This window comes from Manduca sexta, chromosome 14, assembly GCF_014839805.1.
Source record: "Manduca sexta isolate Smith_Timp_Sample1 chromosome 14, JHU_Msex_v1.0, whole genome shotgun sequence".
Classification (NCBI taxonomy): domain Eukaryota; kingdom Metazoa; phylum Arthropoda; class Insecta; order Lepidoptera; family Sphingidae; genus Manduca; species Manduca sexta.
In genome coordinates, this window is record NC_051128.1 from 2,753,452 (window position 1) to 2,769,400 (window position 15,949).

The 15,949-nt window shown below is 35.0% G+C and overlaps 2 protein-coding genes across 3 annotated transcripts; both read left to right on the forward strand.

The window, feature by feature from the left end:
- LOC115456392 (zinc finger protein interacting with ribonucleoprotein K) lies at window positions 1-6,367 on the forward strand (the record flags this gene model as incomplete). Its single annotated transcript, XM_030185437.2, is given in 9 exon segments — window positions 1-507; window positions 1,320-1,741; window positions 2,237-2,350; window positions 2,459-2,587; window positions 2,860-2,995; window positions 3,217-3,319; window positions 3,701-3,827; window positions 4,298-4,367; window positions 5,769-6,367. Coding segments are annotated over 9 exon segments (1,632 nt in total). The 3' UTR covers window positions 6,084-6,367.
- Window positions 6,368-7,736: 1,369 nt separating this feature from the next.
- Window positions 7,737-14,205, forward strand: LOC115456401 (zinc finger protein 354C). 2 transcript variants are annotated; one of them, XM_030185448.2, is made up of 10 exons: window positions 7,737-7,828; window positions 8,122-8,370; window positions 9,318-9,622; window positions 9,820-9,933; window positions 10,015-10,161; window positions 10,530-10,671; window positions 11,314-11,416; window positions 12,053-12,179; window positions 12,395-12,464; window positions 12,884-14,205. In XM_030185448.2, the coding sequence occupies exons 2-10, from the start codon at window positions 8,152-8,154 to the stop codon at window positions 13,196-13,198; spliced, it is 1,542 nt and encodes a 513-aa protein (XP_030041308.2). In that variant the 5' UTR covers window positions 7,737-7,828; window positions 8,122-8,151; the 3' UTR covers window positions 13,199-14,205. The 2 variants fall into 2 exon arrangements, with proteins under 2 accessions (XP_030041308.2, XP_030041315.2); XM_030185455.2 differs by lacking the exon at window positions 7,737-7,828 and having other exon boundaries at window positions 7,989-8,370.
- Window positions 14,206-15,949: the final 1,744 nt, after the last annotated feature.

Below are 15,949 nucleotides of genomic sequence, written 5' to 3' on the forward strand. Positions count from 1 at the left end.
TTATTTTTTCTTGTCTTGTTTTATATACCTATTTTTAAAGCTCAATATACATTTTGCATGGTAGAGAGGGAGTGAGACGCATCACGCATGTTACAAATTAGAATAAGACGTCTTTCTACTAAAAAGTAATGCATCATCAATGTTGTCAAAACTAACAAAATTCAAATGTCAAAATAATCAATTTGTTAGGAAGACAATTTAGTTCTAGTTTACTGTATTTTTAGTGGACAATCAAATCATGTAAAGGAAAAAATATTTTTTTCATTCTAACATTTAAGCAAGTCATCTATAATGGATGATAATGATATGTTTTTGGTTATTGTGGGCGACGAGACGGAAGAATTGCAAATTCCATCGCAGATACAAATAAAAGAAGAATGTATAGAATTGGACGAAAATCTTCCAGTAGAAGAATTAATAGAGAAGGCTGAAAAACACGGTCAATATATTAAGATTGGAATTGAACCGAAACCTGAATTTGAGAGTTTTGACGGCAATAAATCTCAGGTAATAAATATTGCAGTTACAATACAGGTATTGTAAATGTTTTTCTTTAGTTTTACAAGTGAAAGTGGAACATGGCTAATAAATATTAGTAATTTTCAATCCCCAGCATGTTTTATTCAGGAAAAAAACTAAAATCTGTTAATAACCATAGTTATAAGGTGAATATTATTTTCATAGCTAACTTTTGGTGCTATTTACTCCTCATTCCTTATTCAACCAAGTTTTTTTTGTTTAATATGAAGCTTTGTTTGACGTAATACGCAAACATACACTGAAATCCAATAATTGTAACTAGCTTTTAAGTTACTTTTTATCAGCCACCTTCTAGACCTAATCAGTAAGTCCTGGTGTAATCTTTTACCTTGACAACAGCTACAATACCATTTGCAACTAACTTCAAACTGGTCAAGTAATATAAATTAGAATAGGTTATTGTACCCATAAATATAGTGACCATCATACACAGGGTGTAATTCCTGCCATAATCTCTCATCGTAACGTCACATTCTAGGCTCAGGCTATATGCAGCCTGTTAATAAATGAAATCACATACTCATGTACAACATTGTGTCAAAAAACATCCATGAATAAAAAATATTTTCACCAAAAACATCTGCCTGACTGGAAATCTTCCCCTTCCATAGGCGGCGTCTACCTTTACGCCGCTAAAAACTTATTGTAAAATGTTATTTTCACAAAAATAAAAATGCAGTGTCATTAAGTAACATAGTGTCAAAATGGCCTTGTATATGCAACTTCAAAGAGACCAGTATAATTGTTTCATACTTATGCATATCTAAATGTCTTTTCAGTTCACGCATTACTTAAACACAATTAAGGAAGAAAAACCAGACTATTCAGAATCAGATCAAATTGGTTCCGACAATGAATACTCATCAGAAGAGGAAATCAAAGAAAAGAAAGCAATTAAAACAAAAAGGGCATCTATGCATGATCTTGATGAACATGAGTCTTATGTAGATGACATTGAAGATCATAAATCCAGACAAAGGAGCTTAAAAAAGAAGCAAACAAAAGCATTTCAAAACCGTAAACGCAGTTCCATGCTCCGTCCTGATAAACAAAAGTCATTTGTTGAGGAATTGAGAAAACGGAATCCTGAGTTAAGGAGTAACACCACATTGTTGGTGAAGACATTGTGTGACATAATGAGGAATGTGAAATATCCACCATTGCCAAAACATTACTTTGTTCAGCAAGATATAACTTACAAGTATGTATTTTTATGCCTTTATATTCGTTGTAAATAAATGGTAGATGCCTTGCGAGGGACCACCATTGTAGGTATGATTTGCAATGTCAATTCCTGGTGTTAAGCAACAGTGTGCAGTTGCTGTAATTGTGTTCGTGTTTGGACAATGTAGCTAGTGTTATTACTGAGAATTAGACCCTGACATTTATAGATGCTATTGATTGTTGGTGTTTGTGTCACATATCATCAGGCGAGTGGCTTGCTAGTCTCATCAGTCAATTGAAGTACAAAAAATTCCACTACACACATACATTTTCCCTAATCACTCATAGTATACATGAGCAGCTCGCTTATAGTGTGAGTGCGCACGCATATTACACTGGATAGCTTTGGGGAAAGTGCTAGTCCGTGACACTACGCAATAGCCCCGCTCAAAAGGTGGTGGGGCGCGTCTTCGTAGATGAAATAACTTGTGTCGAGATGATACATCACCTACATTAAATCATATTTTTTCAGTTGTCCCCAATGTGGTCACAAGTCGGAAACATTACCAGCAGCTGCCCGTCATTATCGAGAGAAACATGGTCCACGATACCTAGTGTGTTATGCCTGTGGAGTTGATTTTAGGAGGTTAGAAACTATATTTGCTAATAAAATATTGCTCAGAAAGTATGTTATCTTTTAGATTATTTTTTAAATCCAATTAATAATGTTGTACAAGCACTGTTTCATTTTTAGTACGACAAACCTATATAAGCATGAGAAGCGGTGCATATCTCGGGACCAGCGCATAGTGCTTATGGCTCGCGCGGCCATTCTAGGCAACAAGGGCCGCGGCAGACCCTACGTCAAGCACATCACCAAACCGTAAGTATAACCAAAGTAGACACTTGGCTTCCATAATTACATTTATATGGCGTCTTATGCCAGAAATACAAAATACTAAGTTAAAATACAGCAGCTTTTCGAATCCAGTACACGATAGTCATTCAAGCTGCTCACGAACACTAAACGATTAGGGAAAGTAGTGGGAACGCGTCATCGTGGATACAATGATCTATAACGCAACTACTATCCCGTCGTAAAAGAATTGCACAACTTGTACTGTACTGTAGTCGTATATATTTTATTCGCAACAGGTTTCAATGCAATGAGTGTTCAGCGGAATTCCGGTCGAAGTGTACCCTGATGTCGCACATCAGTTTACACCGCGGGGAGAGGCAGTTCCAGTGTCATGAGTGTCCCGCCGCTTACACCTCCTATTCGGCATTAGCTGTAAGCATATTTACTTGTTATAATAAACTAGGTATAGTATTAGTACACTATATGTAGGTCTAATTGCGACAAATGCAGAATAAATAAGCGAAAAAGATTTTTATTAAAAAGAGGGTACTCAGTAGATGTTTAGTACATTTTTTTTTTATTTCTAATGTATACCCGCCCAAATTCTAACTTCGGGTTGCTAAAGTAACAATTGATTAAACGTGTAATTACAGAGGCACGTGAAGAAACACACGGACATAGAGTATATCTGCGACCATTGTCAGAAATCGTTCAAGGTGAAGGTGGCACTGGTCGCTCACATGGACACTCATCGAGGTATGTAGATATAGTACTAATATTATATGTGGAAATGTTTGGATGTTTGATAAAGTAAATACAGTTACCAATGAATGGATTCGGATGAAATTTGTAAATTTTTCCCATGGATATACCATGTCCTGAATTAACATATCGCGCCTTTAGAACTATAATGACACAAGTGCAAAAAAATCATTAAATTAGGTTTATAATCTACAACATTTAAAAAGTGACAAACTATCGAATGCAACATCGACTTTTGGTAATTACACGAAAAAAGCTTACCTTTAAATGGTTTTCAGGATCATTAAATCTTGGTAATAAATAAAAGTATCAACCATGCAAAATACTTCTAGTCCATATAAAATCTTCATCTAGCCCTAACTTGTATTGTTTCAGCGGTGCGTAAGTTCGGTTGTGACCTGTGCGAGCGTCGGTTCGCGCAGAAGCAAGCGCTGCAGCTGCACGTGGACAGGGTGCACAGGAACCTGCCGCCGCCTCACGCGTGCCAGATATGTCCCAAGAGGTAAACCATTTTACATCTTATGTTGGAGAGTTAGGACCCTTATTACTCCCGTCACTGTTAAGTGTGTCACATCACTGTATTGAATAGCACAAAAAAGGAACGGATCGACTATTAAAATTATTCTAATTGAAGAATACGATGTAATTTTTGCTGCTCAGAAATATATAAAGAACATAGTTGTCGGTTGGTACGCAATATTCTAAACCCCTTATTCATAAACGTTTTTTATCTAATAATATTTATATATTCGGTATGGATACTGATTACTGGCCAAGAAAAAACGGGATGCCAGAATTTACTGTTGACTTCTTTCGAGTTCTGTTATATGATCCCAAGCCACTGTTACTGTTAAACAATATTAACAAGAAAATTATACATTCTTTTAAAATGATTAAGCGCTTTGTTGCGGCGTATACCGCCTTAGTGTCGGACTTTATAATGTCAGAAAACTAATAATACTTTTTTCGCAGGTATCCACGTATGTCGCTGCTCAAAACTCATATGAAAAACGAACATGGACTTACCATAATGACGCCAAAGGTAAATATTACGTTTACGGCGACCCGAGGCGCCTTAAAGGAAGGGGAACCGGCAACCGCTCGGAGTCCCGCGTTTACAGGGGCCTGGCGCTGGGTTTGGAGGACCTGTTTTACGATCTTACCGATGAAACTGTTAAATTACAATTTTACTGACGAAATTGTTAAATTACGATCTTAGCGACGAAACTGTTAAATTACGACCTTACTGACGTAACTGTAAAATTACGATCTTACTGATGACACTGTTAAATTACAATCTTACTGATGAAACTGTTATATTACGATTTTACTCATGACACTTAAATTACGATCTTACTGATGAAACTGTTATATTACTATCTTATTGACGAAACTGTTAAATTACGATCTTACTTACAAAATTGTTAAATTACGATCTTACTGAGGAAACTGTTAAATTACTATCTTACTGAGGAAACTGTTAAATTACTATCTTATTGACGAAACTGTTAAATTACGATCTTACTGACGTAACTTAGATTAGGGAAACTTTTTTTTTGCTTTCGTCTGGGGCTTCGCGTCGTTGGGGGCCGTACTTCCTTTTCACTTATTAATGTACTAGCTTTTGCCCGCGGCTCCGCCCGCGTTATAAAGTTTTTCAGGCTAAAGTTTTCCGTTATAAAAATAGTAGTTCCCCGGGAGCCTATGTTCTTCGCAAGGTCTAACACTGTCTCCATACCAAATTTCATCTTAATACGTTGGGTAGTTTTTGAGTTTAACACGTTCAGGCAGACAGATGCAGCGGAGGGCTTTGTTTTATAATATATTTTTTAGAACTTTTTAAGAGGAACAATCCCGTCATACATCATTGTTGCATAACTTTAACCGTTTACGCAGCGCACGCAACGGAAGTTCTCAAAACTAATAAATTGTTCCCGTTTTTCAACATGTTTCATTACTGCTCCGTTCCTATTGGTCATAGCGTGATGATATATAACTTAGAGCACTCCACAAACAAAGGGCTATTCAACACAAAAAAAAATTTTCTGTTCGAATCGGTAGTTCCTGAGATTAGCCATTACTGCTCCGCTCCCATTGGGTATAGCGTGATGATATATAGCCTATAGCACTCCACGAACAAAGGGCTATCCAACACAAAAAGAATTTTTCAGTTTGGACCGGTAGTTCCTGAGATTAGCCATTACTGCCCCGCTCCCATTGGGTATAGCGTGATGATATATAGCCTATAGCACTCCACGAACAAAGGGCTATCCAACGCAAAAAGAATTTTTCAATTTGGACTGGTAGTTCCTGAGATTAGCGCGTTCAAACAAACAAACAAAGAAACTCTTCAGCTTTATATAATAGTATAGATTTATTACTTTCGGTGGGTTTATATATTTAATTTGTTTGAACCAATTTTTATATTAATATGTGTTTACAGATGTTCTATAAGAAATTGCCAACGTTAACCAAAGCAGAGATGGAGCAGACCGCAAAAATAGTGTTCAAAACCGACTCACAGCTCAATAAGTTATCACAGATGTTAGGCAAAGATGAAGTGAATTCGCTGGACAATGCAATGGAAGAATCGGGGCAGAATGAAGATAATTTTATCCTACCAAATAATGTTAGTGTGGAAGATATTATAGAATATTACAAACAAAAGGCCGAATGTGAAGGGAATGTGGACAGCCTAAAAACTTTAATTGTTAAAAATGGTGAGGTTTACGAAATACATTATGGAAGTGAACAATGATGGATGTTGTAGTGAGTGTGTGACCTGTTAATAAAAGAAATGAGTAATTTTTTCACCTCATGGAACAATACAAGGTGAAAATGAGTGCACTAATTGAGCCTGACACCTTTTTGTGAATTGTGATACTTCATTTAAGTTAATTCTAAAAAATATAGTTTGTGAATTGATGTAATGCTTCAATAAGCATCATGTTTAATATGTTTTCAACATGTATCAAACATTAATTTCCATTAAAAAGTATTGTTGTACAGGCATACCATACTATAATAAGAATATTAAATATATCATTTTTTTTTATTTGTTAATCTCCTAATCAACATTGTCAAGAAATATTTCAATGGCTCCTAAGTTAACAATCGTATGTGAAAAAAAAAGATTCACACTTTTTCAGCGTTTCGTTAACTAGGTACTGTTTTCCAAACTCACTGAGTTATGAAAAAAGAAAAAATATGGGTCTCGTAATTTTAGATCTTGTTTCCTAAAGTACTTATATAAATTGGAATATGTTAAAAAATGAAATGTCGAATAATATTGATACTATGAGAGTACTAGGCCTAGGCTCTTCGGACATTACTTCCTTGATATTTATTTTATTCACAGTTCCTACAAGATTTAAGGCTGGCCGCTGACAGCGCGTCCATGTTTTTTATTATAAGCAGGCGGTAAGTATTTATTCATTACCCCCTTATTCATAGAAGTTATTTATCTAAGCACGGAGCATTGCTGTGATAACAAGTTTGTTTCTCAGTGCTGACGGCATGGCAGCCTTCGCAGTGCGTAGACATAGGGTCGTTGTGATTGGCTAATATTGAGATACAACTTGAATCTAGTTGGCTGACAGATAAACAAAGCTGAGAAACAGACTTGTTATCACAGCAATGCTCCGTCCTTAGATAAATAACGTCCATGAATAAGGGGGCTAGTCTTTGGGCGAAGTAATACCCGGATAATATTAATTACCTAGGCTGTCAAAACACGCTTAACAAATAGACTTTTTTCTAATGTCGCTCTCAAAGGGATGCCAGCAGTCTACAGGCGGAGAAAGTTGTTTCGTCTACGCAGTAGCCGCTTATCAGTTAACAGTCAGATGAAGGCCTAGATTTCGCGAATAATTAGTAAAATTGGATATAAGTTTCTTGAGTAAAACTCATAAATTGTACAACGGCATCTAGGGAAACATTTTCGACTATTTGAATTATATTTTATTACACGTCATTGCCTGGGTTTCAAACTTACTCCAGTCTTTAGGTACCTCAAATAATATATTATTTTTACATAGTTAACTTATCTTTAAATTTCACCTAAATCATTTTTAATACAAATAAACACCTAGTTACTTATATTTTTTATACCTATTTAATTACCCAAACAAAAAATTAAACAAACAAACGCGTACAATATTGCGCAAAATTTCGTGTCTCCTCTTTCTTATATCTAAGATACAAAAATTTCGTAAAATGAACGAAACGACGAGTGAGTGGTCTAGATATCGATAATTCTTAATAACATAATATTATTATTACCTACATAATATAAATATTCTGTAATTATTTGACAAAGATAAAATCAGAGAGAATAATTATAAATTATAATATATATGGAAAGAGAAAATAACATTGCCTTTGAATTTTAATTTTCAACATGACAGATCAATAATATTTATTTGCTCTTGCAATTCTAAAGTAGGCAAAGGAAAAAGTGTCTTTGGGAAAAGTTACATAGTGGATTTGGATTTTGCTGTAAAGGTAAACTTTATGAATCATATAAATTTCATTCTAGATTTTATACCTTTCTGCATTCCTGTTTACGTATTATAATTAATTTAATATTGTTAATTATCCTCAAGATATTTTAAATGTATGACATTGGCGTGTATCGTACATCTTTGAAAGGGACTCAAAAATTGTACACCTTTGCATGGCTGACCGATGCAAGAAAATTTTTGTCATGGCTGCTAATTTGGCGGGGGTTGTCAAATTATATCAAAGTTGAGTTTGTTTTGATCCTCTAGAGAATGAAAAATACAATTTGCTTACAGATTTCTATCCAAGAACTCAATCAGTGATTTATGATGGAAGATGATGACATGTTTTTAGTTATTGTTGGCGACGAGTCAGGGGAAGTGGATATTCCACTGCCGATACAAATAAAACAGGAATATTTGGAAGAGGAAGAAAATGTTCCCGTAGAAGATTTATTAGAGAAAGCTGAAAAGCATGGCCAATATATTAAAATTGAAATCGAGCCTAAAACCGAACTTGAATATCTTGATAGCGATGAACCTCAGGTACTTACATATTGCAAAAGATTTACAAATTCATACAAACATTTTTCTAAGTTCACATTTATTATATATTAGATTAGATTAGATTTTAAAATGAATCCGTTCATTCCTCTAAATCAATGTATAATGTGTTTATATAAGTATAAATGGTTTTGAGCATAAATTATAATAATTGAATTCTAGTGAACTAAAAGGACCTTGGGTCTAAACCACAATATACTGTGAAATATATATTTTTTAAATGGAAAAATTCTAGATACACTGTCTTAAAAACAGAGCCACAGTATTGTCAAATTCATTCTCAAGTATAAATGCAAACCAGTAGTAAAAAGGTTATAACAACATGATATACAGGGTGATTTGGACATTGCGTTAATAAATGAAACCACAAACTTATCTTTACCTCTGCTAACATTGTGCCAAAAATTATCCATGAATCTTGTGAATATGGCTCATGCATATTTTTGACTGAAAATGTGATAATGTGAAGTCTTACAGTAGTAGTGGCATTATGGTGCGTTAAATTAAAATTATTTTTTATTAATATTCATTTATACAAACTTATGCTTGTTTATTCACATCTTCAGTTCAAGTTTATTGTAGCATTATTTTCTAAAAGATATATGTGGCTTCATTTGGTAACGCTATGTAAAAATAACCCTATATAACAATAAAATTGCAAGATCCCCACAAATATATCGACAGTTAAAAGGCTAATTGACTTAAGCAACCATTTTTTAAAAAATTTGAATGTGTTTAAAGAAAAATAGAAAAAGGTGCTGATTTTAAATATGTATGAAACTTAGTGTCGCAAAAAAATGTTGCTTAAGTCAATTAGCGTTTCAACTATTTATATGTATTTAAAATAGTATTGCTTATGACTATTGAATATAATGTTGAGCTAAGATGGGCTCTTCAAAGTTTTTGACCAGTTTTATATTATTTTATAGTTCAACGAGTATTTAGAGACGATCAAGCCAGAGGAACCTTCAGAAGACTATGAATTAGATTACACAGCATATGATGATGAATATGTACCGGAAGAGATTGAAAGAAAGCCAAAGAGAGAAAAGTCACGGAGAGCCATGCTCAAAGTCCATGAGCAAAAGTCTTTTGTAGAGGACTTGAGGGACCAGTATCCTGAACTGAGGAAAAATAAAAAGTTGTTGGTGAAGACTTTGTGTGAGATAATGAGGAGTGTGAAGCGTCCACCATTACCACAGGGTTACTTTGTCCAGAATGAAGCATTTTTCGAGTAAGTGTTTGTAATTTTATAGTATGTAAAATTAAGTGTTAACTTGCACAACATAGCAAATAATAAAAAAAAAAATATATTATTTGTATTGTCTTATTTGTTTTTCTTTCACTTCACATAATGAAAACGAATTAAAAATAGGTTTTTTGAATATCATTATAAAGTTTTATATTTACATAACAACCATGAGTTTATAGTTGCCCTCAGTGTGGTCACCAGTCAGAGACGTTACCAGCAGCCGGTCGCCACTACCAAGAGAAACATGGTCCACGGTATCTAATATGTTATGCGTGCGGAGTTGATTTCAGGAGGTGAGAGGCAAACAATTTTTCATCCAATGTGCAATTTATTTCAGTATTACATAAAATGTAAGAAAACTATTTATTTTTCAGTACAACAAACTTGTATAAACACGAGAAGCGGTGTACAGCGCGGGACAAGCGAGTGGTGTTGAAGGCTCGCGCTGCTTTCCTCGGCAATAAGGGCAGGAGTCGACCGTACCTCGACTACCGCTTCACGCAGCCGCCCAGGGTGTCATTGTGCGTATCATTATTAACACTGTAACAGGACTAGAAGAAACCCTTTTTCTACACTGTGTGGATATTAAGCCTATGATTTACTATTTCACTTTGATATTGTCATCAAAGGGTTGGGTTAATTGAAAATATAGAAATCTCACTGATTTGAATCTTGTGTAACAAAGCTGCAAATACCATATTCTTAATAGGAATGTTTGCAAGCCCATTATACTGATATGCATGGTCTTAATAGAAAGTTGTTTATAGAATAGTTAATAGTCGTTTTATAGAAAGTTTCTTATATCTTCGATATATATACAATTCTAGACAAGTATTTTATTTGTCGATTAAGGCTATGTTTGTCTGTATTTAACCATGTGTATGCCCAGCCCACGGTTCACATGCACGGAGTGCTCAGCAGAATTCTATACGAAGAACAACCTGATGTCCCACACATATCTGCACCGTGGTGAGAGACCGTTCCAGTGTCACGAGTGTCCCGCCGCTTACACCTCCTACTCCGCGTTAGTCGTGAGTATTGAGAATTTGAAATGCATTGGATCAATGTTAGGCTCTGCCTTAACTTTCAATCTCGTTAATTAAAGTTGTAGTTGATATGTTGTGATGTACGATGTCGTGCCACGGCGCGAGGTCGTATATTGTAATTATTATGATTTAGTCTGTATATAAATACCCCACCGAGATAACATCTAATTATGAATAAGAATGCCGATGGTAGATTGAATAAATAATAAAATATAAAAATGAAAAAAAAATGACATTTTTTCTATAAGTGTCACACAGTCCTTGTCTAGCCCATTGATTTGTAAAGAAGGAACCAACTACATCAATACTACTAATCAAGTTAAAGAAAAGTACAAATAAGCCCATCTCTTTTTTTTTATTTCTGCTTTATAACCGCCATTTTCAATAAACTATCCCAAACGGTTTTCTCGATCTATCGCATAAAAAAACAATCAGAACAAAGATTTTTTGACATGCTTACAAATAAGTTATTTAGTCCATTCTCAGAATTCTATCGAAGATTGAGATAGAGGGATCGGGTATTGAAAACAGCTGTAAGTCTGGCAAGCGCTTTTATGAATTTCGAAATTTTGGGTACTTTGTGGTGTACGCAATAAGAATGTTTTAACATAATGTTCATTGTTCTAGCGTCACGTGAAGAAACACTCAGATGAACAGTACATTTGTGATCACTGCCAGCGTTCCTTCAAGATGAAGGCGGCACTCGTCGCCCACATGGACACACACCGGGGTATGTACAGTTTGTAAATACAGGATAGCATTGTACCAACCAAGAACATAGTGCATTTTTATGCAAGTGTTAATCGATATTGGTAAAGATATACTCTCTTATTCATAGACGTTTTTTATCTAAGGAGCATTGCTATGATAACAAGTCTGTTTTTCAGTGCTGACAGCATGGCAGCCTTCGCAGTGCGTAGACAGACAGGGTCGTTGTGATTGGCTAATATTGAGATACAACTTGAATCTAGTTGGCTGTCAGATAAACAAAGCTGAGAAACAGGCTTGTTATTACAGCAATGCTCAATCCTTAGATAAATAACGTCTATGAATAAGGGGTATAATGTACAGAAAAAATCAAAGTATGCTAAGATTGTGGCAAATAAACACGACACAACTCCGTGTCATTTTATTCGAAATGGTTGAGGGACCAACATGTGACTGACGCATTGGTCTCTCAACCAATCACTGACATCAAAATTTAACATCGGCATACGAGTCGCGTTTTATTTTAACTTTCTAAGGGAGTTATTGCTAAAGTCCACGGGAAGCGCTAATCACGCGGACTGCTTGATAATAAAAACAGGTGAAAGTTGCTACTTGGACCATTAACCATAAACATATATAAAAAAATGCGTTGTTTCAGCGGTTCGTAAGTTCGGTTGTGACCTGTGCGAGCGTCGGTTCGCGCAGAAGCAAGCGCTGCAGCTGCACGTGGACAGGGTGCACAGGAACCTGCCGCCGCCTCACGCGTGCCAGATATGTCCCAAGAGGTAAACCATTTTACATCTTATGTTGGAGAGTTAGGACCCTTATTATTCCCGTCACTGTTAGGGGTGTTTCATCACTGTGTTGAATAGCACAAAAAAGGAACGGGTCAACTATTAAAATTATTCTAATTGAAGAATACTATATATTTTAAAAAAAACTCAATGCTGAGTTTATATAATTATTATAATACTATAGCAGTAATAACATTTATTTTCAGGTATCCACGTATGTCACTGCTCAAAACACATATGAAGAATGAACACGGATTGGCCATAATGACTCGGAAGGTAGTTATTTATTAAATTATTAGTTGAATACGCAATAGGCAGGTGATTAGCTGTGCTAGCAGATTGTAGAATAGTCAGATACCCAGTGGGTAGTTAGACAATGTTTCTTCATAAGCAATTAGAGTAAACAGTACATATAATTATGAGCGCATATGACATAGTAATGCAGGACAGTGTACAAGTATAATAACCGCATGGCACGTGTAAGCCAATAGACGACTAGCATCCACTGAGGAACCAATCACGCGCATCATCGGCACGTTGCACTTCAAACCCACCAATCACTCTTGTTTAAATATCTATAAAGTTTTATACACAAACGCATTTTTCTATTTCATGTTTGTCCAGAATATCTGAATTCGTGAAAATGCAAATTGGGCTTCATCCCTTACATATTTTGATAAATTTATACTTTGCAGATGTTCTTCAAAAAGTTACCTATGCTAAGCGAAGCAGAGATGAAACAAGCCGCGAAGATTGTGTTCAAAAGCGACACACCGCGACAAAATTACTTCAAGAAGCTAGATGAGGACAATATAGACCTAATGGAAGATGTAAAGAATGAACCAACGCAAGAGAATAATTTTATATTACCAGACAATCCTAATGCAGAAGATATTGTGGAATATTTCAAGCAAATGTCTGGATATGAAGATAATGTTACGGATAGTGCCAAAACTTACGTTATCGAGAATGGTGAAGTTGTAGAAATACGTATTGAGAGTGAACAGTGATGTTTTGTGTAGTCATTGATTGACTTGGTGATTGGAAATTCGGGATTATTAATGACTTATAACTTAGCTCAATTGGTAGAGGATTTCCTCATGAGCGTGCTGAATTGATTTTGTGTGCAATTTTTTTAAAAATATTTGTAAATTAGGCAATGCTTGACCTTGCGCTACTTTGTTTTTATGATTTAAATGGTTGTTACCAGTCCTATTACTACTCGAGCCTTATTACAATGGTTTAAAGATTATCAAATTGCTTTTAGCAAATATTGGAAGTACAAAATTGAGCAGTAAATATTACACTTGAAAATAGAAAAAGATATAATACTCAGCAGTGACAATCTCACATTGCTTCAGAAAGAGATATTCAATTAGTTTTGACTTCGTAGAGCGATGTCTCTCACTCACACTCTCATGTTGTTTTGTGGACTTTCCGGATCTCGTATATTTTGATATGTATACTACAATATCTAAACTGACTTATTTTCTGTGGATTCCTGAACATGGTCAAGCCATATTTATAGGGAGTTGGTTAAGTGTTACAGTAGATAATGCATATTAAAAGTTATCACATTTGTAAATTGATTGAATACATATTTATATTTAGTTTTAAAGATACACAAGGTTGCCTGCCAGGTTTGAACACTCAGATTTTGTCTGTTCTGATGTGATTTGTGACCTCATATAAAAAAAAGTACAATTTTATTCTTATTGGCACTGAAAAACATGTTAAAAATTTCATGGTAATTCTATGTGTTGTTTTCAAGATGGATAGCTTCTTAGTGATTATCAAATCACAGTTTTTGAGAATTAACTAATGGATCTAAGATGTCTTTGTGATGTTTTTTTTTATTGACGCATATATCGTTTGATCACGGTTTCAGTCAAACAAGTTAAAGCTATAGATGTCTTTAAGCATTTTTTGCCACTTGGAACAGTACATAAAAAGCTGGTTTACTACCCTGGCTCACCTGCCTTTTTGTGATATTAAATATTTTATTGATTTATATGTGCATTGTGGTTTTATTTTGTGTATACCAATCCCCGAAATTCTTGTGTAGGATAAGGTATATTCCTGTCTGATTTTGTACATTATTTTTTATGGAACAGCAAACGGTACAAAAAAGAAGCCCTTGTATGAAAACTGCATTAAAATTGGTTAGGACAAGAGGCAGTAATTCACATTTCAAATATTGCAGTGTCCAGGACTTGACGCATAGTGGAGATATAACTTCATCTCTTTCTTTTGCACGCAGTTATTGTCGATGACGTCACGTGCGCGTATTGCATCTCTTCATTACACTAAGCCCTTCTATCAAAATCCAATGGTTTATGACTTATTGGTTTTTACCATATTTTAATCTATCTTTCTGTGTTAGAATTTTTGAGATAAATATTTGCTAAACGTAAGAAAAAAAAAGTCAAATATCGTATAGTTACATAATATTTGGTAAGTCACCTAACGATATTTTAACTGACATCACAAAATGAAGAAGGTTCTCAATTTGTGTACATCATGCTATTACCCCCGAAGAGGTGGGCAGAGGTACAATCAGGCCACTCATTTTTAGCCAAGTGTCCCATTATGTGATATGGGGCGAGCTTATCATTATATCGCGCAGGAATAGCTGATACTAAGCAGAATAACCTAATATTACTACGCGGAAAAGTATCCGAACCTACGACCTCCGAGCGCTGACGTAGCGCGCCCGTCGTATAGTTACGTTGCCGAGGCAGTCGAGTATTTCTAGTCACTATTGCATTTGCATTTTTATATTCACCACACGTGGAGACCGGACTATATTTACTGTATGCTAATGTAATGCTATTTATTTATATTCTTTATTTATTGTTTATAATTTTTTCTTCGCAGTTCCGCCAACGTTATTCCTTTGCGGATATCATTATTTCCCAAAACGACACTACCGCTGAGTTGCTATAATTATTATGCCCCGTCCACTAAAATATTATAATTGGAGCAGGAACTTATTACCCAAAATCCCGACCACACCTATATATACCTTTGTGATTGATATTTGGACTAGGTAAGAGTAATCCCTAAATTACTAGTTTACTGCGATGTTTTATTTATTTATTTATTAGGTTTTCCAGCAGACCTAACACTACGATTATAATAATTTAAATATTATAACTTATCTAGCTATAATGTAAGCCCAAGTTACGAAAACTCATTATGCACATAATTTAAAAGTTAAAATGTTTCATCGAACTCTTCGCTGCTCATTGTATTTGTAGCCTAGTACACTGGTTGGTAATTTATTTGGGTTGGTTGGGCTCCCTTTGGCCTTATTAGAAACAGTTTGTTTGTCTTTTAGAGCTCAGAGTGAAAATATTCTTAACGTGGGATGATTTCATTGTTTTATATCCTGTAGAAGAAAAACTATCAAGAGTTAGAATGTTTATAAATCACTACATAGTATAAAACAAAGTCGCTTTCTCTGCCCCTATGTCCCTTTGTATGCTTAAATCTTTAAAACTACGCAACGGATTTTGATGCGGTTTTTTTAATAGATAGAGTGATTCAAGAGGAAGGTTTATATGTATAATAACATCCATTAAATAGTGGAGAAATACTGTTATTTTGTTATGATATACCCGTGCGAAGCCAGAGCGGGCCGCTATGTTTTTATATACAACGTTCACAGTTTTTTTGTAGTGTCTTTAGTATCAGCATTGCACCCGTGCGAAGCCGGGGCGGGTCGCTAGTACAAATATAAACATAAATCACTATACATG